We start from the raw sequence: 22,674 nt of genomic DNA on the forward strand, positions 1-22,674 counted from the left end.
TTCAATTAACTGTTTAAGGCTCTTGATTTACGGTACAAAACTGCTCTCCAGAATATGAACCCACCCATCAGAATGGTGGCTGCTCATATCCTACGTGCCACTGACCCACCACCAAAGAAAACACCACCACCACCTTCCACCCTGCACAAACACTCTGCCTTTGTGTTTGCATGAGAAGAACAGCCGCGCAGAAACATTTGAGTAGGAATTTTGTGGCTTCCCCACCTTGTGAGGAAAAGGGCTGAGACAATTGGCTCAAGGGTTTGGGGGTGGAGTTAGCTCCTGGTGAGGTATGGTTCCAGAGTCACTCTGACAGCCCTTTTGCACACGCCACCCGACTCTCCCGGTAGATAATCACGTCTTCTGAGAATAGAGGCAGTTGTGCCTCTTCTTTTCCACTCTGGCTTCCAGTGATTGATTTCCCTCCCCAACGTGGGTTGCATTTCCCCATGTCTTTGTATCCCAGGTAGCTTTCTTTCTCTCTTTGTGGTCCTGGGGATGGAACCAGGGTGTGCACATGGTAGGCCAGCACCCTGCCACTGAGCCACACCCCCAGCCCTTTGCGCCTTACTGTGGTTGAGTCGTCTTTGGCCAGCTCTGGTTGACTGAGGTACCACTTATGTATGTACTATAAAATTTACCCATTTCCCCCACACTGTCCTGTGAATTTTAGCAGGTGCTGACAGTTACCACTGTTAGGTGCAGGGCAGGCTGAACTAAGTTGTCTGCAGGGCAGGTTGAACAAACATTAGCTGCAGGATAGCCCGGGCACTCAAACCCCACTCTGTCTGGTCTGGTCCTTTATCACCTGTTTGCGTCAAGTCTGAACACTCAACCCCACTCAAGGCTGAACACTCAACCCCACCCGTCTGGTGCAGTGGAAACCCACATCTGACCCCTGCCCCGTCTGCCTGAAGGCAGAAGATGACACTACTGTACGATCCAATCACTGTACGCCAACAAGGCAGCTTGCAGACCCAAAGACCCCATTAGATTTTGGCTATAAAAACTCCCTCCTGCCAGGCCCCCCTCTCTTGCTCTCTTTCTTCTCTTGCACCTCTCTCTCTCTCTCTCTCTCTCTCTCTCTCTCTCTCTCTCTCTCTCTCTCTCTCTCTCCTTTTTACTCTTTTGCACTGCTGCAATAAAGATCTCTTGGTCGCTCCGAGTGTCGTGGTCACTTTCAACCACCACCACAATGTGGTTGGCGCTATGGACGGACTACCTGCGTCACTCTGTGGCTTGTATTCCTAAGTCAGGACCCAATGCTCCTCTGTTCCAAACCCTCCAGTGGGCTTCCCTCTCACACTCTTGTAGCCCACTGGTAGAACACTTGCCCAGCATGCACGAGGCCCCGGGCTTGACGCCTAGCACCTGCATCAAAGGAGGGAAAACAGCACAGGTCCAATATGATCTGGCCTGTGTCTTCTCTGGCCTCCTCCACTCCCACTCCCTTTCTGGCTCGCTCCCATCCAGCCACCTGGGCCTCTCACCCTCCACAAAGCACACCAGACAGACCCACGCCTGCCTGGGGGCCTTTGCCCGTTTGTAGCTGGCTTCCCCAGCATTCTACCTGGCTCACCAAAATGTCATCCTCAGTGAGGCTTTCCTGGCCGCCCCATTTAACACTGCATCCTTCTCCTTCTCCCCACCTGCATCACTCTTAACAGGTGTGGGGGCTAAGACATGTAGGTAGGTGCACCTGGATGGGAGCCACAGCTCCAACAGTAAGGAGCTGCCAGGCCTTAAGGAGTCTGGGTGCGGCTGAATCCACTGGAGGGTTTTAAACACGGTGGGAACTTGCCTTACATCTTAACAGCATCCCTCTGCCTCCCACACTAAGGATGAGCCGAAGGGGGGCCGGGATGGAAGCAGGGAGGCTGGCATCTGGGCACCTTCCATCTGGGTGGGGACCGTGGAGGCGAGGAAAAAAGAGCAGACTCTGAAGGTATCCTGATGCTGGAACCACGGAAGTTAGCCAATGGATGGGCTGTGGCCTTGGACCCCCTCGAATCCTCAGAAACTCTGTGAAGAGTTGCCCTTTCCTCCCATCACGGGAGTCCAGCTCACCCAGACCCCAATGGGTCTACCCACCCCGCCCAAAGACAAACCCGCACGCTGACCCCATTTCCCCAACATTTAATTAGGAAAGATCACGACTTGAACAAAGAAACTCATGCAACACCAGAGGAGAGATTTGGGGCTCTGGGACCCGAGATGGGACCAGATTCTTCAGAGGAGGCAGAAGACACCAAGTAAGGCACTGCTGCCTCGGCCCCTCGGGCGAGTGAGCGCACCAGGGGGTTGTGAGCAGGGGCAGCTGAGGCTGAGGGGCTCCAGGGCAAGTGCAGACAACACCGAGGAAGTCTGGCAGTGGCGCGGGAAGGAGGAGCGTTGTGGAGTCCCCAGGCCCAGCTCAGGCCCCGGCACAAGCGTTCTCCAGGTGCTCAGGCGGGACTGGGTCCTTTGAGAACGTAGTCTGATTCTACAGGGGGACATTGTGGCCTGGCTTGGCACAGACAGTCTGAAGCAGCTTCAGGTGCACTGGCCCACCCCAAGTCCTGCTGGTACCCTGGCCCTCTTGTTGGGTCAGGTGGGGCAGCCACACCTAAGATGAGGTGCAGAGACTAGGTCAAGGCTGGCAATGTCACAAAGGAGCCTGGATGGGTAACAGAGCCCAGAACAACTCAAGGAGAGGAAGGTCAGGGAGGTTGGCAACACTCCATGGGGACACATACTTACAGATGGAAATCGATGTGGAATCAAATTTAATAAATAGGTGGTTGGGGTATAAATAGCACAGAGGGCGGGGCTATCCCAACACGTGGGCAGGAGGGAGGGGGTATTGCTGCTGGGGGGGGGGGATGGTCCCATTATGCCCTCCCCGTGCAGGGCCCAAAGCAAGGCACTAATGAAGGGGGCCCAGGTGTGCTGGGGGCATCTTGGCTCAATGATCTTCCCCACAACACCTGATCTGGGGCTCTGCCCCAGATACTCAGGCTGGAGCCAGCCACACCCCTTGATGGGGGCAGTGGACAGCTTGGCTCAGGACTGAGAAGCCCCCTCCCACCAACTCCACCACCCTCAGCCGTTGCTGGACACGAGGCTGATGATCTGCTCCAGCTTCTGGCGCAACTTGTGCTTCCGACAAGACGCATCCCTGTCCAGGGCAGCGAGAATCTGGAGGAGAAGGGTCCCCTGGATCTGGACTCAAGGGGAAGGCCCAGCTCTCCCTATCAAAGCCCCCCACTTCCCAGCTGGGCTCTTCTGTCCTGCATGACTCAGCCCATCCACTCCCTGCAGCCCCTGTGGGAAGCTCATGGTTCAAATCTCTCACCTCTGAACAAACCCACCAATTCACCCCGACTCCCGGCACCTTCCAATTATGGAGCTTTCTACTCTGTACGGCCAGCATGCAGCCCCTTCCCAAGTGTCGTCTAGACTCACTGTACGGACTGCCCCCTTCCCATGGCCTTCTAGCCCCAAACCTCCTCCACCCAGACCTCTCTTGTTTAGGTCTCCGTGATCTCATTGCCAGACCCAGGGAGTGTGCTATAGCTCCATGCTCCTTGAGCAGCTGCAGAGAAGGCCGCTCTCCCCTTCTTGACCCTGAGGGGGTCCTTCCTCAGGCTGCAGGACTCCTTGAGACACTCTTGGGTTCCCTCCCACCCTGCTGCCAGAGCCTCTTCTCCTCTCTGATCTCTGAGTAGCCCAGGGCTGCACGCTTGGGCCACACACCCTTCTGAACGCACTCTGACTTCCCTCGGTAAGCCCACCCACGGTCAGGGCTTTAAATGCCTTGTACTGGCTCACGAAGGTGCATTTCCAGCCCTCACTTTCCCCCAAATTCCAGACCCAATATCCAGATGCCTACTAGGCATGTCAAGTCTCTTAGCCCTCTTGGCTATAGAACAGTACTTGGTTCAGCCTCCCCAGACAATCCAGTCTACCTGGGCACTCTTCCTCCTACCCAACCTCAGAGTGCTCTGAGGTTTCCCCAGGGCTTTCCCACTTTCCACGGAAGGCCTGAGTGGGACTGAAGAACTCCCGGTCTCTGTCCCTAACCCTATCATAGGACTGTTCCACCCACAGTCTTTCCATCCTGTGTTTATGGCAGTGGAGCCTGTCCTGCCAATTGCTTAGGCAAAACACCCTGCAGTCACCCTTGGCTCCTCTGTTTCTCTCCTGGCCCACATCCAATCCTTCAACCAAGAATAAATCTTGAAGTCCACAGGTTTATGCCCCACCCCTACTAACATCTCCAATTACAAAGCCCACAAGTCCTATACATGGCTGGCCCCACCCACTTCTATCCCCATCCCACACCCCTAAGGCCATCCATTCCAGTGCTCAAACTGTACACCCTCTTTTTGCTGTACTGGGGATTGAACCCAGGCTGTCACACATGTTGGGCAAATGCTGCACCACTGCCCAGCCCTTTTAATTTTGAGACAAGGCCTCATTACATTAGAGGATGGTCTTCAACTCGTGATCCACCTGCCTCAGCCTCCAAATAGCTGGGATTACAGACATGCATCATAGCATCTGGCTCAGCCCCTTAACTTTTGCCTAGTGGGAACCCTGAGCTCTAGCCAATGGCTTCTCTTCGGTGTCCCTCAAATCTCAGCCTCCATGCAGAGTATCATCTGTGCTGACCCCTGGGCCTGGCCAAATGAGGAGGAAACCATAAATAATCTAAAGATGTACTCTGTATCCCCTCTGTCCCATCTGCCTCCTTGTAGTACTCCACAGCCCCCATCAGCCCCCTGCCTTGACCGTGGCTGAACCTTCAGGGTCAAGTCACTAGGGGTCTAAAGGGTGCACAACACACCTCCTGGCGGTACTTGGTGACATAGAAGTAGAGCTCGCTGAGTGCACTTAGGACATTAAAGTCACTAGCATGGAGGCGGGACTGCTCCACAAGGTAGGCATCCATGTCTTGGTCACTGATGGAAGCCATCTTTGCAATGTCTCGGTAGTACCTGTTGGGACCCTGAGTAGGTTAATCAAGCAGATATCACAAATTCCAAAACCCCTGCCCTTGCTGCCCAGCCAGCCTCAGGGGCTTTTTTCCACTGCTGGCTCGCCTTACACAGGCTGCCTAGGGTGGGGTAACTCAGTCACCCACAGCACTCTCCTCTTGGGGCCCACCTCTCCACCCAGCTCTTGTAGTTGGGAATGTCCTTGGCATAGAGTAGCTTGTTGGAAGGTGAGTCCTTGCCCAAGCGGTGCTCTGATGTGGAACAGGAGTCCATGAAGGTCTGGGCCACCACTGACAGGCAAGCATCTGTGATGCTGTTCTTGTGGATGTCAAACACGAACTGAGGGTTCTTGATCACATTCACCCAGAAGCGCAGGGGCAGGCTGAATAGAGGGACACATATCCAAGGCTCCTAGTGGCCCCATGGACCCACTACCACCACTGCCTCCCTTCACACTTATTCCTGTCTGGCCAGTTCACATCTTGTCCTGAGGTGGCAAGAGACACATATGGCATTTGAAGTTTCAGCTGGACTTCAGGCAGTGAGAAATAAGAGGAAATGGCCCCTCTGTCCTCAGTAGGTCTCAACTCCCTCTGCAGCTTTCACTTTTACCACTACCACCACCTATGACAATAAGCACCTCTACCCTGCACAAGACCCTGGAGGGCAAAGGGCCACCTCTCAGAACTGGCCTCACTGCCCACATCCCACTCACCCAAAGTACCTAGCAACATCTACCTACAGACTCACTTGCCTCCAAGCCAAGCCACCATCTTTTCCTGCCCCTGCTGGTCACCTTTCCTCCATGGGGCCTAGGTCTTGGCAAAGCCACCAGCCTCTTCCATCCACCCATCCCCAGGAAGCCATCAGCAGCCAGGAATAGGGCAGTACCAGTTGCTCTTCCAGGTGTGGCGCACATCAGGATCACTGATCTGGCGCTGATCAGCCTGCTCATCCAGGAAGTCAAACATGTACTTGATGGCCAGGGGCAGGGCCGAGCCCCGATGGGCAATGCTGAATACTGTTTCAAATAAGTCATCCACAAACTTCTGCAGTGTGCCCTATGGGGAACAGTGAGGACACAAGCTATGAGGGACCTAGGTCAGATTGTTCCTGAAGCCTAGCAAATAGGCAGAAAGTCTTGGCAAACAAACAGGCATTCCACCTGGCATGGTGGTGTACAACTGTTATCCCAACAGCTTGGGAAGCTGAGGCAGGAGGATTGCAAGGATCACGAGTTCAAAGCCATGGTGAGGCACTAAGCAACTCAGTGAGACCCTGTCTCTAAATAAAATACAAAATAGGGCTGGGGATGTGGCTCATTGTTTGAGTGCCCCCCCCATACACAAAAAAGAGAGGCTTTCCTATAAGACCCAACTGAACCTTGGGTTTAGAGTTCTTATTCAAAGCCCTGAGAAAGTGGCTGGGGCTAGAGGGTATTTGTGCAGAGACTGAGATGACATAGGGCAGATGCACACCTTAGTGGCCAAAAGCCGTGTTAGATAGATCTCTGAGACCATCTTGCTGCCACGGTCCCCCTCTCGGTGGTCGGCGTGGTCATGATTCTTTACCAGGTGCCACAGTTTGGTGCCCGTCTCCTGGTCAGGTGTGATCATGGGTGCCCGTGAGCGGAGGCTATCAGGGCTGCTAGCAGTGCGGAGCAAGCTCTCTGGGCAGAGAACAAGTGTGACCCTTAGATCACTGGAGCCAGTGGCCATTGCCCAACTTCTTGCCCTACTCTTTCCCAGGAGCCCAGCAGATTGTCTGCTCTTGCTGACCCATCCTACTTTGAGGCTGTACAGAATAGGAAACCTCCCAAGGGCATTTACCTCCCTGGTAAAGCCTCCAGGGCCAACCCAGCTACTTGGGGGCTCCCCAGGATGGCTTATGCAGCCTCAAAGGATATAGGGCCAGCAGAAGCCACCATGCTAAGGACACTTACCATAGCGGCTGAGGGAGCGGGTGAAGGTGAAGGAGTTGGCCATGTTATAGGCAGATACTTGTTTGGGCACGAGTGCTACTAAGGAACCATCTGTCACCTGAAGGTCCCAGAGACAGAGAAGGGGCAGTATAGGAAGCCAAAGGCCACCACCCTCTGCACCCAGACCCTTTAGTGTACATATGGGTGGTACTCGGGGCCCTGTGAGGTGGACTCATGAGTACAGGCAGAAGGGCTGGGAGAAACCAGGACCACTGCTCCTGTGTCCTGCTGTGATTCAGGGCAATACCCTGGCTCCCATGTGGCCCTGGGGGTGATCAGGTTCCCAGCCTCTCACCTGGTAGTGGGCCAGGGAGTTGACCCTCTTCCAGTCACACTCAATCTTGGTAGTAACGTCCTCATCCTGGAGGATGATGCGGGCCATGCGGCCCTGGCGCCATTCTGTGGGCCACAGTTAGCCCTTAAAAGCATTCCCCCAAGACTCTGGGTCTATTTCTTTCAGGGAACCAAACTCAAATGGGGAGCATAACAGCCCCCTTGGCATGTATAGGTGGGGACCAGGAGGAGGGAGAGGGGGCCTCACCCAGATCCATATCCTCAGCTTTGGGGCGCTGGGAGTAGGGGATGCCCTTGTACACAGTGTCCAGCAGCTTGTCTTTGGCCTGAGTTATGCTGTCACAGTTGAGAACCTTCACTGGGACCTGGGTGCTGCCCTCACTCTCTGGGCACATACAGTGCAGTGTCTAAGGGTAAAGGGCACCAGAGGAGCATCAGTCTGGGGCAAGGCCTCTCCCCATCCCCACATCTCCTGCCCACCTGTCCCTGTGCTCCTCACCAGTGTCTTGTAGTCAATCTGTTGTCGGATGAGCTTGTCCTCACTCAGAGAATAGCGTGCCTCGCCTGTTATGGCATCAATGGGACCCTTCTCCATCTGCTGCTTGATGGCACAGTAGAGCAGGAAGAGTGGCTCCCCAGCGCACTCCTGCAGTTGGAGTCAGGTGCACGCTTGCTGCCTGCCTAACAGCTAGGTGTCCCCCAACAGTCCTTCCCCTTCTGCCCAGCCCACCAAGCACACCTTCAAAAACTTATGCAGCAGAAATGTGAACCAGTTGGTAAGCATCTTCTCAGCAACTGACTCTGTCCTAGGGCAGGAGAAGAGTGCTCAGGCCCTGGCCTGGTAAGGCCAGGGCCCTGACAAGGAGCAGGGCCAAGTGTGTAACCTAGACACGAATGGGGCTAGCCAGGGGTGAGCTGGGGGAAGGGACCAGGCAGGATAGTACAGACCTGCGCAGCAGCAGCTTTGGGTGGTTCTTGCTCTCAAGGTTTTTCTCTATGAGGTCCGCCAGCAGTTGCTTCAGGAGCCCAGTGGCATAGTCCAGCCGGCTCTGCAGGGCCACCATGGTGAGTGAGGCCACAGTGCCACGGTCACGCATGGAAAAGCTGTTCTGGGCCTCCAGCGTGTGGATGAAGGTGAGTACGAAGGCGCGGTTGTGCAGCAGCTGCCCGAAGAGGCGCAGAGCCTTCTCGACATTTGGGGGGGTCTGTGCGGAACAGGGAGTCTCAGAGAGTAGGAGTAGCCCTGGGGGAAACAAGGCATGGGCAGGCTAGGGGTGGCTCACATCCAACTCCTTAAGCACTGGGTGGGCCTCAATGCCTGGGAAGAGCACGCGCACTGCATAGGTCCGATAGTCCAGGAAAGGGATCTGCACCCCATCCATGTGATTTGTTAGCTCATTGATGTCTGTCTGTAGTTCTGCAAAAGCTGGATAAAGGTGTGAGTGAGCTGAGTAGGTAAAGGGTGGGCCCCCAGCCCCCACAGCCTGCATCACACTCCCTGCCTCAGGCACCTTCCTTGCACTCCAGGGCCACACGGGACTCCAGGTTGTCCATCTGCAGCTGGAGCCGCTTAAGTGTGCGGTCTGCATCCTGAGTCTTGCGCTTGTAGGCGACCAGCACAGCAGTGATGGCCAGAAGCAGGAGCCCACCCCCCACTGCCAGCCCCACCATGGCTGGCAGGGTCAGTGCCCGCTCAGCTGTGATGTGCAGGGTACCCAGCCAGAACTCCAGGCCACCCACCAGCACCTGTGGGGACAGGTCCAGAGTGAGCCTACCCCCCCTCCCCTCCAGGCTGCCCGGGTGACCTCCCCATCTCCCACCAACCATGACAGGCTGCCGGCCTGTCTGACTGGGCGAGTCACACAGGAGTTGTGTGTCTGAGACGGTGAGTGCACAAGGCTGGCCTCCAATAAGCACTGTATAGTTGAGGCGGGAACTGCCAGCTGCTGCCGGGATCAGGTTCTTGCCCTGGAGGTGGAGGACTCAGTCACTCAGGGTTCTCCAGGTCCCTACTTGTTCCTTTCTCTCCCCACCCCTCCCTGCCCCACCAGCACCTTTAGCACAACATGGGAGCCAGGTTTGACATCCAGGACGCCAGAGGGCCCAAGCGGCTCAAAGCTGGGGTCAGGATAGTAGGTGAAGGAGGAGCGATTGAGGGAGCGGGCTGTCTGCACGTGGTCCAGCAGGAAGCCAAACTCATCAGGGTGCTCGCCTTGGGCCCTGGGCTGAGGCTGCCCAAGGAAGATGCCGGGGGCCTTACACAGCATGGCAGTATCGTTGATCACCTGGCATGTCTGTAGGAACATGGGTGGGCAGCCTGGTGCATGAAGCTATGAGCAATAGAAGCACGGCAAGGCAAAGGCAACTGTTACTCACATTGGTAGTCTCAATGCCACGGTACTTGGCCCGGACCCGGGGCTCCTGAACGGTCAGCAGGTGGGTCCCACTCACAGTGATGGCAGTGCTTCCACTGGGACAGGGATAAGGGACCTCAGGGTTCCTCCCCACCCAGCCCTGGAGCGTTATTAAGGCTGCCATGAGAGCCCAGGGCCTCCCTGACCCTGGATCACCCAGCAGGTGCCAGGTACTGTGTCCTCAGTACAACTCCGCCCCCTCCACCAGGGGAGGCTCAGGCTCAAAAGGACACTTGATGGCCAAGGCCCCACTTACCAGGTGAGGCTCTAGGGAAGAAGCTCAGGGATCTGACCCAGTCTCTGACCCCATCCTCCCCAGAGTCTTACTTAATGATGCTCCAGGTAGGCTCAAGATGAGTGACGGTGGGGTCCTGAGTGTAGGTATAGATGACTCCAGGGCTAGAGATGTTGGCTCGGTCAATGGCAAGGGTGATGGGGGCCTGGCTGGGGCCCAAGGTGGAGACAGGCGAGATACATACGATGGCCTCAGCATCTCTTCTACATGAGCAAGCAGGGTGCTTGAGGCAGGTGACTGGGGACCTTCAGATGCCCTGCCCCCACAATTCCCCTCCAATGCTCAGCCCACCTCACAAACTGGCACTCGCCATCTCTCACGGTTACTGTGACCCTGCTGCCGGCATCCAGAGAGCTGCCAGAGATGGTGAGCCGCGTGCCCCCTGAAGCTGGGCCCCGAGTAGGACTTACACGGTCAAATGTCGGGGTCTGGGGAAGAAGCAGCCCTGAGGGGAGGGAGGAGCCAGCCCAGTGCAGGGGCTGTTCTGCATCCCCCTTGGATGGGGAAGGGAAAGAGCTGGGAAGGGGAAGGGGGTAATGGGCCACACACCACAAAACTGTAGAGCTGCTCGGACTGCGTACGGAAGTCGGCAGAACAGTCGCCTACACAGAGCTCAGCAGGCCCTGGCTGCGGGCTGGGCACCAGTGACTCCTCCATCTCACAAACAATCCTAGAGGTTAGGGAAGGTCAGGGCCAGCCATGGCAGACAGGGACAGGGTACCCACATGGTCACACTCACCTCTCAGCACTGACGTACTCAGTGGGGATAGAGTTGCAACGCACACCAGCCACTCGCAGGACCACCTCCCTGGAGGCAAGGCCCAGGTTCTCACCCACGATGGTGACCCGGGTGCCTCCCTCCTTGGGCCCCATGAGCGGGTAGATCTGCAGTGTGGTATAGGAGGGGAGGGTCAGCAGACTCCTCACAGGTGCCCAGCAGGAGGTATATGACTGATGGAGGAGGCTGACCTGGATGATGCGTGGGTGGCTACACCGGGTCCCCTTCTGGCTTGGGTGCATCCAGTTGGTCTTGGGGGCTGGGCAATGGGCCCGCAGCTGGCACCTGTTTTCTGTGATGCACCAGCCACAGTTGAAGCGGGGGTCAGCCTTGAGGCAGAGGCCGCAGTTGGGCCGCTGAGCCCAGCACTTGTACAGGAGGGCTGTGAACACAGGGGGTACTGCTGACACAGTAGCAATGGCAGAGAAGCAGGGAGCACTAGAGCCCGCAGACCTGCACCCTGGAGTGCCAACCCTACCCTGGAGGCAGACAGGCTCTTCAGTCCCATGTCACCCCTCACCTCGGAAGCTGGGAGGCTTGTCAATGGGGAAATCTCCATCCCAGACAACAGAGAAGTCCAGCTCAGTGTCACCATACTCGTCACCATCATAAGAGTACTGGGGAAATCAGACCCATGTGACTCCAGATGACATAAGCAGACCCTCCTCCAAAACTCTTGCCAACTCTCCCTCTCCTCAACCTGTCTTCAGCTTGCACTTGGGAGTGGAGGCCCTAGTAGGGTCTTACCGAGGCATTCTGACACTGCACACTGCTGCTATTGAAACGCACAGCTGGCACTCGCTGCTGCCGCCCCTGTACCCGGACCACACACTCATAGTTCTTCTGGCCTGACTGGGGCTGTGGCAGGTTTTTAGCCCGCAGGGTGAGAGGCTGCATGACACCCACGGGGATCAGGAGGTCCCCACGAGGCAAGATCTCAGGGCAGCCCTGGGGGGAAAGCACCTGTCAGTAGCACCCTGGGCCTCTACTCTTCTCCAGGCCCAAAGAAACTAAAGAGATCAAATGCAGAAAAGCCAGAGGCCACCTGAAAAGCCCAGCCCCCTCACACAACACATGGCACCCGCCTCACCTCAGGGCTGTGGACCCTGCCCTCCTGGAAGGAGCACTCGTGGGGGTGGCTGGTACACACATGGCGGTACTTACACCAATGGCAGGGATAGGGGCTGCCAACACAGGACATGCACCTGGGGACAAGGACTAGCTTCAGAAATAGGAGAAAAGGCCATGCCACCCTGCACTGCCTTCTCACAGGATACACTGGGAAATAAAGGAAGAACATAGCCAGGCACCAAAGGCCCATACCTCACATCAGCAGCAAAGAAACATGGGACAGGGATCAAGAAGCCTTGATGGCTGTAGTCCCTGAAGCCCCCAGAAACAGACCCCTGAAGTTCTTGCCTATCCCAGAGCCCCCTTTAGTCCCCAGGGATAGGTGCTAGTCCAGGTACTCACGATTGGAGGACACTGCAGTTGTAGAAGACAAAATCAGCCCCAGCAAACCTCACACCAGTCTCCTTGGAGAGCAGCTGCAGCTGCACAGTGCGGGTGGCCCCTGCAGCAAACCCAGGAGCAACCATCAACTAGCAGGGACAACTAGCCACCCCACCCACCCCATTCCAAGCAGCCCCTACCCACTGACCGTGCCCCCTGGTAAGAGCCTGGAGCTCCTGGAGGGAGGGTGAGGGGCAGTGCAGCTCCCCGGAGGGCAACAGGACAGCCTCGCTCTCTGTCACCTCCTCAAAGGCACAGGTCACACCCGCACTGAGGTCTGGCACGTTGCGCATGGCTACAGTCAGCTGGGGGAGGCAGAGGGCTCAGAGCAGGGTGCAGCCTCCCTGTTCAGCACACATGGGTTCAAGCACCCTCCATGCCACTCACCTGCACCCCAGGTGATGTCACTGACACGTTGTTGGGCCTGACTCGCACCTGTACACACCTGCTCAGCTCCTCTGCAAAGCCATGTGGGGCAGAGGCACCAGGACAAGCACCTTCACGGCAGCACCTGCATGGGGACAGGCCAGAACTGGTCCCACCACTGCCCCAAGAGGGTCTTGGTGGGGAAGCAGTAAGAAACTGGGGGAAGAGGAAGACTGGCCAGCTCACAGTGCCAGGCAACATCGTGCCTCAGCCTTGTCCCCTGGGATCCAAAGGACGTCACTCAGGGTGGAGGTTGCACTCATTAGCTGGAAAAACTGGAGGAGGGAGGGCAGGGAAGCTGCTGGGCACAAATAGGGAGAAGCCTCCCCCCAGAGGACAGCCCCAGCAAACCCACTGCCCTGCCACCCTGCACCTGCTGCCCTCACCTGTGCTGTAGCACACACCAACCGCAGTGTGGGTCCCCTGAGCCCAAGCAGGCTGCACAGCTCAGGTACTGCTCACATGTCTCCACTGGAAGCTGGCTCACCTGAGGACAGCCATATCAGCACCCAGCCTACCCCTACCCCCCCACCCACCACCACCCACCGTGGGCCCACCTGCTTCTCACTCAGGAGGTAGATGTGCCGGTAATCAGGGCTAAAGAGGAGGTCTCGGAGAATGGGGCTGCCATCCACCACAGGGACTGTCTCATATAGGTGGGCATCCTGGGAGCCATCAACCCGTACCTGAGCCACAAGAACAAGGCACAGGAATGACAGGCCAGCCGGATGCCACTGCAGTCCCCTGCATCCAGGGCACGCTCTTCTTGAGCCAGGACTTTGTATGTTGTGGCTGAGCTGAAGCCATGGCCTGCTCCCACTTAGTGCCTGGCCTGTACGCCAATGGCTCCCAAAGCCACAACCCTAGGACACGGAAAGCAGGGTAGAGACTGCTCCCAGAGTCAGCCAGAAAATGCTCCCAGGAGACAGAAAGGTCTGGTGGATGGGGGAGTAGGGATGATAGCCAAATGGTATGACATTTTTTAGGGTGATGGAAACGTCCTGGAATGAGACAGTGGTGAAAGCTGTACAACTCTGCAAATATGCTAAAAACCACGGAATTGTATGCTTTAAAGGGGTGCATTATATGGCTTGTGAATTATATAGTTCAATAAAGTCATTACAGCAGGGTGTGGTGGTGCACCCTGCAATCCCAGTGACTCAGGAGGCTAAGGCCAGAGAATTGTAAATTGAAGGCCAGCCTGGGCAATACAGAGACCCCATCTCAAAATAATAAATAACAAGGGCTGGGGATGCCAGGCATGGTGGTGCACAACTGTAATACCAGTGACTCAGGAGGCTGAGACAGGAGGATCACAAGTTTGAGGTCAACCTCAGCAACTTAGCAAGACCCTCAGCAACTTAGTGAGACCCCGTCTCAAAATAAAAAATAAAAGGACTGGGGGTGTGGCTCAGTGGTAAAGCACCCCTGGTTCAATCCCCAGTACCAGAGATAGAGATAGAGATATAGAGAGATAGATCGAGAGAGAGAGAGAGAGAGAGAGAGAGAGAGAGAGAGAGAGAGAAAGGGAGTTGGGGATATAGCTCAGTGATAGAGCACCCCTATTCCCAGTACTGCCAAATAAAAATAAAAGGGGGGGGGTCCAGCAGTTAAGCAGTCCCAGTGTCCATGAGGAAAATAATGTGGGATGGGAATGGGAACCTAGAAAAACCCTTTCCAGGAAGGCAATGTCTCAGGTGAGAACAAAAGGATGAGGCAGTGTTAAAGAGGGAAAGAGCAGGAGGACTGTAGGGCAAAGGGCTGCAAAAACGAGAACTTAGCCTCAGCCCCTGCTCTCCTGGCAGGGAGAGGGAGGCCCCACAATACATGTGATCTCTGTCCTCAGAGCCACAGGAAGCAAGCAATTCAGACCAGAGTGGGTGCTGGCACTAGTGAGGATGGGTGGTTGAGGGATCACCGAAAGAGCAGGGCTAGGCTCCTGGGGCTGGTCACTGTGGCCTATCCAAGGTCTTCCAGGGCTCAACTGTGCATTCCCACCCATACCTCTTGTCCCAGAGCTGAGATACTTCCCCCATCCCCACATGCCAAGGGTTCCAGGGCCCACCTTCTTCAGACTGCCGCTGCGTGTGCCAATGAAGACCACAGAGTGCTGGTGGTAGGTGTAGGCAGCCACACTGGCCATACCATCAGTGCTGTCAGCCAGCAGGGGCAGCCCCTCAATCACATTCAGGCCGCCCAATGGCTGGTTCAACACCAACCCACAAAAGTTTCCATTGATCTGCATGGGCTGGTAAAACAGGAGGGGTGCATGAAAGTCCAACCTGGACAGAGGGCATCAGATCTCATGTCCTGCCAGGACACAGGATCTGGAAGTCAAATCTGTCCAGCCAGGTCCCCATAGGAAATTGGAGACTAAGGAGGGAGAATATGGAGGGGAGAAGCCTGGGCCTGCAACAGAGGGACAGGCAGCAACTTGGGAGGCTGAGGGAGGAAGATTATAAGTTTGAGGCTAGCCTCAGGAATTCAGCAAGACGCTGTCTGAAAATAAAATGGACTGGGGATGTAGCTCAGTGGTAGAGGACCCATTGGTTCAATCCCTAATACCACACACAGAAAAAGACAGGGTCAGATTGGGAGACTGTTACTGACTTGAGAAGGAGCAAGGGTGAACAAACTAGGAATGGATGGAGGGGCAGGAAGAAAAAGGTGGTAGTCTATAAGCAGATGATACCCAGCAAAAGAATGGCAGTAAGGAGGAGTGCAGAAAGAAGAGAGAGGGAAGGGGTCTACAGAAAGAAGAAATGGGTGTCAGGAATGAGGTGGCACTCCCAGGGCCATGCCAAGCCTAAAACTGGATATCCAGCCCAGGAATTGGGCAGGCCAGCAGAGTTGCCAAGCCCAGCCTGGGAACACTGTGGGGTGGGCAAGGAGCTCACGGTGTTGATGCAGGGCAGCTCCTTGTTCAGCAGCCAGGGCAGGGCCAATGTGCCCTCCCCACGATAGCAGGACTGGATGCGGCGCCTAATGTGGGCATTGATGTTGCTGAGGGTAAAGAGACAGAGGATGGTCTGCCGAGGTGGGCTGGCCCTGTTCTTCTGGCCCTGAGAGAAGATGGTGAAGAGGACATCCTCATCAGCTGGCACACCCAGGGCCTGGGCTAGCAGCAAGCCAGGTTTGGCCAGGTGGGCACTCTGCACCAAACGGTACTCCACACCATGCCAGGAACAACCAATGGGGAACTCCACATATGAGTAGAACTCCGAGTCCCCTGCACACATGCGCACAATCTTGGACGTGAAGAATTTCTCGCCTGCTGTGTCCAGCAGAGTCTGCTGGGTGTCTAGCTGCAGTGTCAAGAAGTACACGAAGGAGGCACTAACAAAGCCATATATGTAGTAGATGTCAAAGGCAGGGTACAAGGACAGTGTGTCTGAGGGGATCTTGATCTGAGACGAGACAAACTCATCCTGGTACACCTGGGGAGCAGGCAAAGTATTAGCATAAGATGAAGCCTAGGCCCCACTACCCACCCCACCTACACCTTCCAGCCCTACTCCAACAACAACACCCACCAGGGGCCTCCGTATGATCCCCCACCCTGCCTGGACAATCACAGGAACCCAGGCCAGAAAGGCCACAGAGGGAAGGATAACTAGTTCCCCCATAGACGGGGTCCCCACAGTAGGCTCAGGCTGTCCTCCCTTCTTCAGCAGCTTGTCTGCATCTCTGTGACAGTGAGTGGATAAAAATTCCCCTCCTGGACTAAGGGCTCTCTCAAGAACCAGGACTGAGTAAAGGAAAGAGGGGATAGGGACTGGGGTCATGAGAGGCAGGTGAGGAAGACTGAGTGGACAGGCACAGTTCACCTACCAGACTGAACATATCAGCACTGTCCTCGTCGCCAATGAGCTTGCGGGAGCTCAAGGTAGGAAAGTACTCTGACTTGCCATCCACAGCAGTACCTACAAATAGCTTGCTAGGCCCCTGGCCCTGCTCCACAATGACACCAGCCATGGAGTCAGGTTCCTGGGCCCCTGACAGGTAGTGCTCTTTGCGGTGATGAGGCTCACCCAGCTTGAAGAGGTCATCCAGGCGAAGGAACTGGCAGATGCCCTGCCAGATGCTGCCACAGGCCACTAGGCGACGGGCTGCATAGTCTATGAGCAGCAACTTATTCACGTTGTCCACAGGCACCAGGCGGTGGGCACACACACGCATGCTGGGGGGTGGGTAGCAGCGAGCATTGTCCTCAACAGGCCCAGTGACGTGGGCCCGCAATTCAGTCAGGTTGGGGGCCAGCTTGAAGACCCGGTTCACTGCACCCACAAAAACCTCCCCAGTCACTCGGTGCACAGCCAGGTGGGTGAGTGTGGTGTCTGTCACCACAAAGGCACGGAAGGGCCTGCTGCTACCCAGACCTTCCTCCATGGTGAGGAAGAGCAGCAGCAGGAGGCAAACAGTGGGCATGGCCAGCAGCTGTGCCGGGTATGGGCCTGAGGAGAGAGGCAAATGGGAGTCAGAGGCCCACTCTGCCTGCCTTCCTCCTGGCCTGCCTGGCCCAGGGCCACAGGGGACCAGGGCTGCTCACCCACCACCATGCCAGAATCCCAGATGGTGACCACGGCTGGGAAAGAAGAGAGGCCTCAAGCAGGGCACATGAGTGAGCAGCATCACAGGCAGGCTTGGGGGCAATCAATCATTCCCCACCCCCTACCCCACTCCCACTCTGGAAAGGAGCCAGGAGGCCTTGCCTCAGCTGGGCCACACCCAAGGGGGCAGCACAGTCAGATGCTTGGGAAGACAGGGTGGAAGGCCCTCCTGGAATTGAGACCACATCCCAGAGCTGAGAGCAGCCAGCCCCACGGGAAGGCAACTGTGCGGAAGCCCCAGGCCCCAGATAACCCACACCTGAGCTGGGAAAAGGGAAACACAAGGAGAGAACAATCACAAGCCGGGGGAAGGGGAAGGGATGCTACCCCAGAATGGCATTGCTACCAGGAGCCTCTGGGTAATCAATGCCTGAGGCTGGCTTCAGAGCTACTACATCTCCTGCTCCTGGCCCCAGCTGCCTCCTTCACCCACCCCAGGGCCTCAGCTGGCTGTCCAGAAGCCTGTTGTCTGGCCTCCTCGCTGCAACACAAAGCAAGTCTCATTTGCCCCCATAGCCACACATGGAGACAGACATTAAGTCAAGCTTTGCTCAGGCACAGCTAGAGTGATGCCCAGGCAGCCCTGCATGGCTCTCCTTGCAGATCCAGAGTTTAGCTGGGAAAGGAGAGGTACAGGGGGCTCAAACCCACCCTTGACAGTCCTAGGAGACTTTTAGTTGGGAAGCAACATCCCCAAATGCAGTTGAGGCCTTGGGGAGATGGGGCAGGGGCCATAGGGCCAGTGCCAGGACTGGCACTTCGCCCCCAGGCCACACCCAGCCAGCCCCAGTCTGAAAAGACAGCAAGGCAGTGTAGTGGTCGCCAGTGGGGCAGAATGCAGTGCTTCTCTCCCAGGACCCAATCCCCAAGGGAAACAGAGGGTACCCAGCATGTAGGGTGCAAGAAGCCAAACCAAGGAGGCACCAAAGAGAGAAAGGGAAAACTGCATTTGCTACAACAAGGAGCAGACCCAGCTTGAAATCGCAAAGTTTCAGATCCCATTGATCATCTCTCTGGGGTTCTTTTGTCAGGTTTGCATCCTGGACCCAGAGAAGAATGGAAGGCAAAGAAGAGAGACCGCATCCTGCCGTCACCTCCTTTACACCTTGCAGGAAGACAAGTCTAGGAACAGGCCTCAGACAGGTGGGGAAGGAGTCCTAGAGAGGCAGGATTTGTAGCCCAAGACCCCGCCCCAGCCCCCATCTGTAAGGTGGCAACCTCGGGCATCACAGGTACCCAGCTCCTTAGCTGTAGCCCTGCCAGCTGAGAACCGGATGATGGGGACAGCCACACGCAGAGACATGGGTCCAGCGCCCGGTCCCCAGTGCCGCACAACCGTGTTATCCCAGCTAGCCCAGCCCTCTCCAGGAGCACCCCTCAGCAGACCCACGAAGACCTCAGTCGGTGGAGGTGCCGCAGCAATGCTCTCAAGGGCCGCCACTCGGCTACAAAGACTCTATCAGGCAAGGGGGTTGGGTTCAGGTTGGCCGTCCCTACCCGCTCCAAAGGCAGGGGCAGTGCCTGACCCCCGAAAGGCCGAGCATGACCCCCAAGCTGCCCGAATCCTTGGCTACCTAGAAGACTGTCCCTGCACGGGCGACGGGGATGGCGACCACCTACCTATCCCTCCGCCGTCGCTGGCTCCGGGTGGCCGCCCGCCAGCCACGTGGACGCGCCCCGTTTGCCACAGCAGCCCTCCGCGCGCCCCCGCTGCCTCTTCCCGTGCCCTGAGCGCACCGCCGCCGCCGCCCACACACTGGGCCAGTCCGAGGCCGCTGGGCCTTTTAAACCCGGACTGTACCACCGCGCCGGGCGGGGGCGACCAGGGAGGGCTGGCCAAGGGAGCTAGAGCAGAGGGGCGCGCAGGAAGCGGGCCGCTTCTCCCTGGAGCTGGGAGCTTCGAATCGCAGCGCCAGGCCCCCATCACCTGCCAGAGACCTGGCCCTGAAAGCCGACCCCCTTCGTTCAATGGCCGCGTCCGCGGCGCGCGCCACCCAGCACCACCCCCCTCCGCCTCCTGCCTCGGGCAACCTGGAACTCGCGCGTGCCCGCGCCACACATCCCTGGGCTCTGGGGCGCGCCCGCCCCACCCGGCAGCGGGGGGGCCGCGCCCCGGGCCACCTGCTGCGGGTGCGCAGTCTCCCTTGTCCTGGCCACTCAGGTGCACACCAGGGAAGGACTCGCGGTCCTAGCACGGGACTCCCCTGACGGTCACAACCCAAAGGGCCTGTGACTAATAACACGCAAATGACCAGCACGAGGACTCTAGGCTTACAGCCTCTTACACCTGGCTCCTTCAGCCGTCTACCACGACCTTGAATGGGACTGAGGATATTGCCTAGCTTTCCTTTTCCTTCTCTTTAAGCAGCTTTATTAAGACAGGATTCACCTATAAGTCACTCATTAATTGTATACAATTCAGTGGCTTTCAGTATATTCACAAACTTGTGCCACTATCACCACAAATTCCAGAACACTTTTATCACCCCCAAAAGAAATCCCATACCCTAAAAAAGTCACTCTCCCTTCCCATTCCGTAAGCCTGGCAAAACTAGTCTACTTTCTGACTATGGATTTGCCTCTTCTGCACATCTCAGATAAATGAAATTATACAATATGAATATGTCTGAGTTCTTAATGTTTCCAAGGTTTACCCATATTATAATATGGTTTAGGACTTCATTTCTTTTTAGTGCCAAATAATATTCCATTGCATGAATATTTACATTCTATTAATCTATTCATCAATCACTAAAGATTTTAATTGTTTCCACCTTTTTGCCTGATCTACATATTTTTTCTACAAACACCTGTGTACAACATTTTGCATGAAGACATATTCATTTGTTTGGAGTATATGCCTAGGAGTGGAATTGCTGGGTCACATACTTAGATTTTTGACATTTGCAGTAAGTTTTGAAACTCAAATTATGAGTTCTCTAAATCTGATGTTTTTCAAGAATGTTGTGGGTATTCAGGGTCCCTTATATTTCCATATGAATTTTAGGATAAACCTGAAAGTTTCTGCAGAAAACCCAGCTGGGACTTTGGTGGGGGTTGACTTGAATATGTGCACCACATTCAAGAATACTGCCATCTTAACAAAAGTAAGTCTTCCAATCCATGGATACAGGCTGTTGTCATAGTTAACTATGTCACTTTGTCCAGGCTATAATCCCTGAGTATTTAATCATATCCTCATGTAGATGTTGCTGTGAAGGTATTTTGATACAGGAGATGGAACTCCAGGGGTGCTTTGACACTGAGCAATATCCCCCACCTTTCTTTTTTTTTTTTTTAAAGATGGACACAATATCTTTATTTATTTAATTTATTTATCTTTTATGTGGTGCTGAGGATCGAACCCAATACCTCACAAGTGGGAGGCAAGTGCTCTACTGCTGAGCTATAACCCCAGCCCCTCTCCCCCTTTCTAATTTATTTATTTATTTTATTTATTTATTTTTTTACTAGGGATTAAACTCAGGGGCACTCAACCACTGAGCCCCATCCCCAGCCCTATTTTATATTTTATTTACAGACAGGGTCTCACTAAATTTCTTAGGGTCTTGCTCAATTGCTCACACTGGCATGTGCCACCACACCCAGCAATTTTTTTTTTAAATTTTTTAATATTTATTTTTTTAGTTTTTGGCGGACACAACATCTTTGTTGGTATGTGGTGCTGAGGATCGAACCCAGGCCGCACGCATGCCAGACAAGCGAGCTACTGCTTGAGCCACATCCCCAGCCCACCCAGCAATTTTTTAATTGTTTATTTTGAGGCAGAGTCTTGATAAATTGCTCAGGCTGGCCTTCAACTTGTGATCCTCCTAGTTCATCTTCCCAAGTTGCTAGAACTAACAGATCAGCCTATGAAAGTATTTTGTACCTGTGGTCAACATCTATAGTCAGGTTATTCTCTACTCTGAGACATCTCACTTTCTCTGGAGAGTGTTCTTTGTTTGAGTCTTTTTTTTAAAGAGAGAGAGAGAGAGAGAGAGAGAGAGAGAGAGGGGGAGGGGGGAGAGAGGGAGAGAGAGAGAGAATTTTAATATTTATTCTTTAGTTTTTGGCGGACACAACATCTTTGTTTGTATGTGGTGCTGAGGATCGAACCCGGGCCGCACGCATGCCAGGCGAGCACGCTACCGCTTGAGCCACATCCCCAGCCCCTCTTTGAGTCTTACTATACTTTCACACATAATAAAATTCTCTTGTAGCCAGGCTGGGCATGGTGGTGCATACCTGTAATCCCAGTGACTTGGGAAGCTGAGGAAGAAGAATAGCAAGTTTGAGGCCAGGCTCAGTGACCTAGTGAGGCCCTAAGTAACTTAGTGAGACCCTGTCTCAAAATAAAAAATAAAAAGGGGTGGGGATATGCCTCAGTGGTAAAGTGCCCCTGGTTCAATCATCAGTACCAAAAATAAATAAATAAATAGACTCCTGCTTGGGGAAAAACATTGGTCAATCAGTTGACTTTATTTTTTTTATTTAGTACTGAAGATTGAACCCAGAGATTCTCTACCACTGAGCTATAACCCCAGCCCTTTTTAGTTTTTATTTTGAGACAGAGTCTCACTAAGTTTCCCAGGCTGGCCTCAAACATGCCATCCTCCTGCCTGTGTGGCCAAGAGAGCTTAGCCATAAAAGTTATTTTGAGACAGAGTTGCCCTAAGGCTGACTTTGAACTTGCAATCCTCCTGCCTCAGTCTCCGGAATTGCTGAGATTATAAACTTGCACCTGGCAAATTCTCTCTTCTTAATATCAGCACAATGGCAATTAAATTTCAACATGAATTTTGAAGGGGACATTCACACAATAGCAGTCTTCTTTAATTTCTTTCAACAATGTTTTATAGTTGTCAGTGTACAAGTCCTGCAGGTTTATATATATATTTAATATATATATATATATGTGATGTTGTTGTTTGTTTGTTTGTTTTATGGAATTTCTTCCTAAGCATTTTGTTCTTTTTGACACTCTTGTAATGGAATTGTTATCTTAATTTCATTTTGGATGATTTATTGCTAGTGTATAAAGCATAAATTATTTTTAAAATTTTTATTTTACTTGCTTATGTATTTATTTTTGGTACTGGGTGTTGAACCCAGGGGCACTTTTCCACTAAGCTATATATCCCCAGTCCTTTTATTTATTTATTTATTTATTCATCCATTCATCATTCATTCATTCATTAATTTAGAGACAGGATCTCATTAAGTTGCTGAGGATGACTTCAGACTTGTAATCCTCTGGCCTCAGCCTCCATAGTCACTGGGATTACAAGCATGTGCCACCACATTGGGCTGAAATAATTTTTATATGATGATTTTTTATCCTGAAACCTTGCTGAACTTGCTTATTTGCTTTAAGTCTTTTAT

The 22,674-nt window shown here is 54.3% G+C and overlaps 1 protein-coding gene across 1 annotated transcript; it reads right to left on the reverse strand.

Annotated features, from left to right (window-relative positions):
* Nucleotides 1–2,155: 2,155 nt before the first annotated feature.
* Plxna3 (plexin A3) lies at nt 2,156–19,025 on the reverse strand. The gene is made up of 33 exons (XM_077793930.1): nt 18,910–19,025; nt 16,511–17,133; nt 15,577–16,116; nt 14,745–14,927; nt 13,237–13,365; nt 13,066–13,166; nt 12,641–12,764; nt 12,402–12,558; nt 12,215–12,314; nt 11,832–11,946; nt 11,489–11,689; nt 11,262–11,358; nt 10,933–11,123; nt 10,703–10,848; nt 10,513–10,633; nt 10,255–10,391; nt 9,996–10,166; nt 9,631–9,724; nt 9,309–9,548; nt 9,079–9,222; nt 8,766–9,000; nt 8,538–8,680; nt 8,203–8,459; nt 7,994–8,060; nt 7,754–7,900; nt 7,502–7,661; nt 7,256–7,359; nt 6,922–7,018; nt 6,458–6,648; nt 5,871–6,040; nt 5,149–5,361; nt 4,829–4,979; nt 2,156–3,177 (listed from the first exon to the last, which is right to left on the reverse strand). Exons 2-33 carry the CDS (start codon nt 17,105–17,107, stop codon nt 3,082–3,084), a joined length of 5,619 nt encoding a protein of 1,872 aa, XP_077650056.1. The 5' UTR covers nt 17,108–17,133; nt 18,910–19,025; the 3' UTR covers nt 2,156–3,081.
* Nucleotides 19,026–22,674: the final 3,649 nt, after the last annotated feature.

This window comes from Urocitellus parryii, chromosome X (genome assembly GCF_045843805.1).
Source record: "Urocitellus parryii isolate mUroPar1 chromosome X, mUroPar1.hap1, whole genome shotgun sequence".
NCBI classification, from domain to species: Eukaryota; Metazoa; Chordata; class Mammalia; order Rodentia; family Sciuridae; genus Urocitellus; species Urocitellus parryii.

What these genes read in the sequence shown, in the direction of transcription:
- Plxna3 (XM_077793930.1), bottom strand. Translation starts at nt 17,107, where the DNA reads ATGCCCACTGTTTGCCTCCTGCTGCTGCTCTTCCTCACCATGGAGGAA. An exon ending in GGCTCTTACCAGGGGGCACG is followed by an intron (nt 12,315 to 12,401) that starts GTCAGTGGGTAG and finishes GGTTTGCTGCAG; the next exon opens with GGGCCACCCGCACTGTGCAG. An exon ending in TACAAGAGCTGGGTGGAGAG is followed by an intron (nt 4,980 to 5,148) that starts GTGGGCCCCAAG and finishes GGGTCCCAACAG; the next exon opens with GTACTACCGAGACATTGCAA.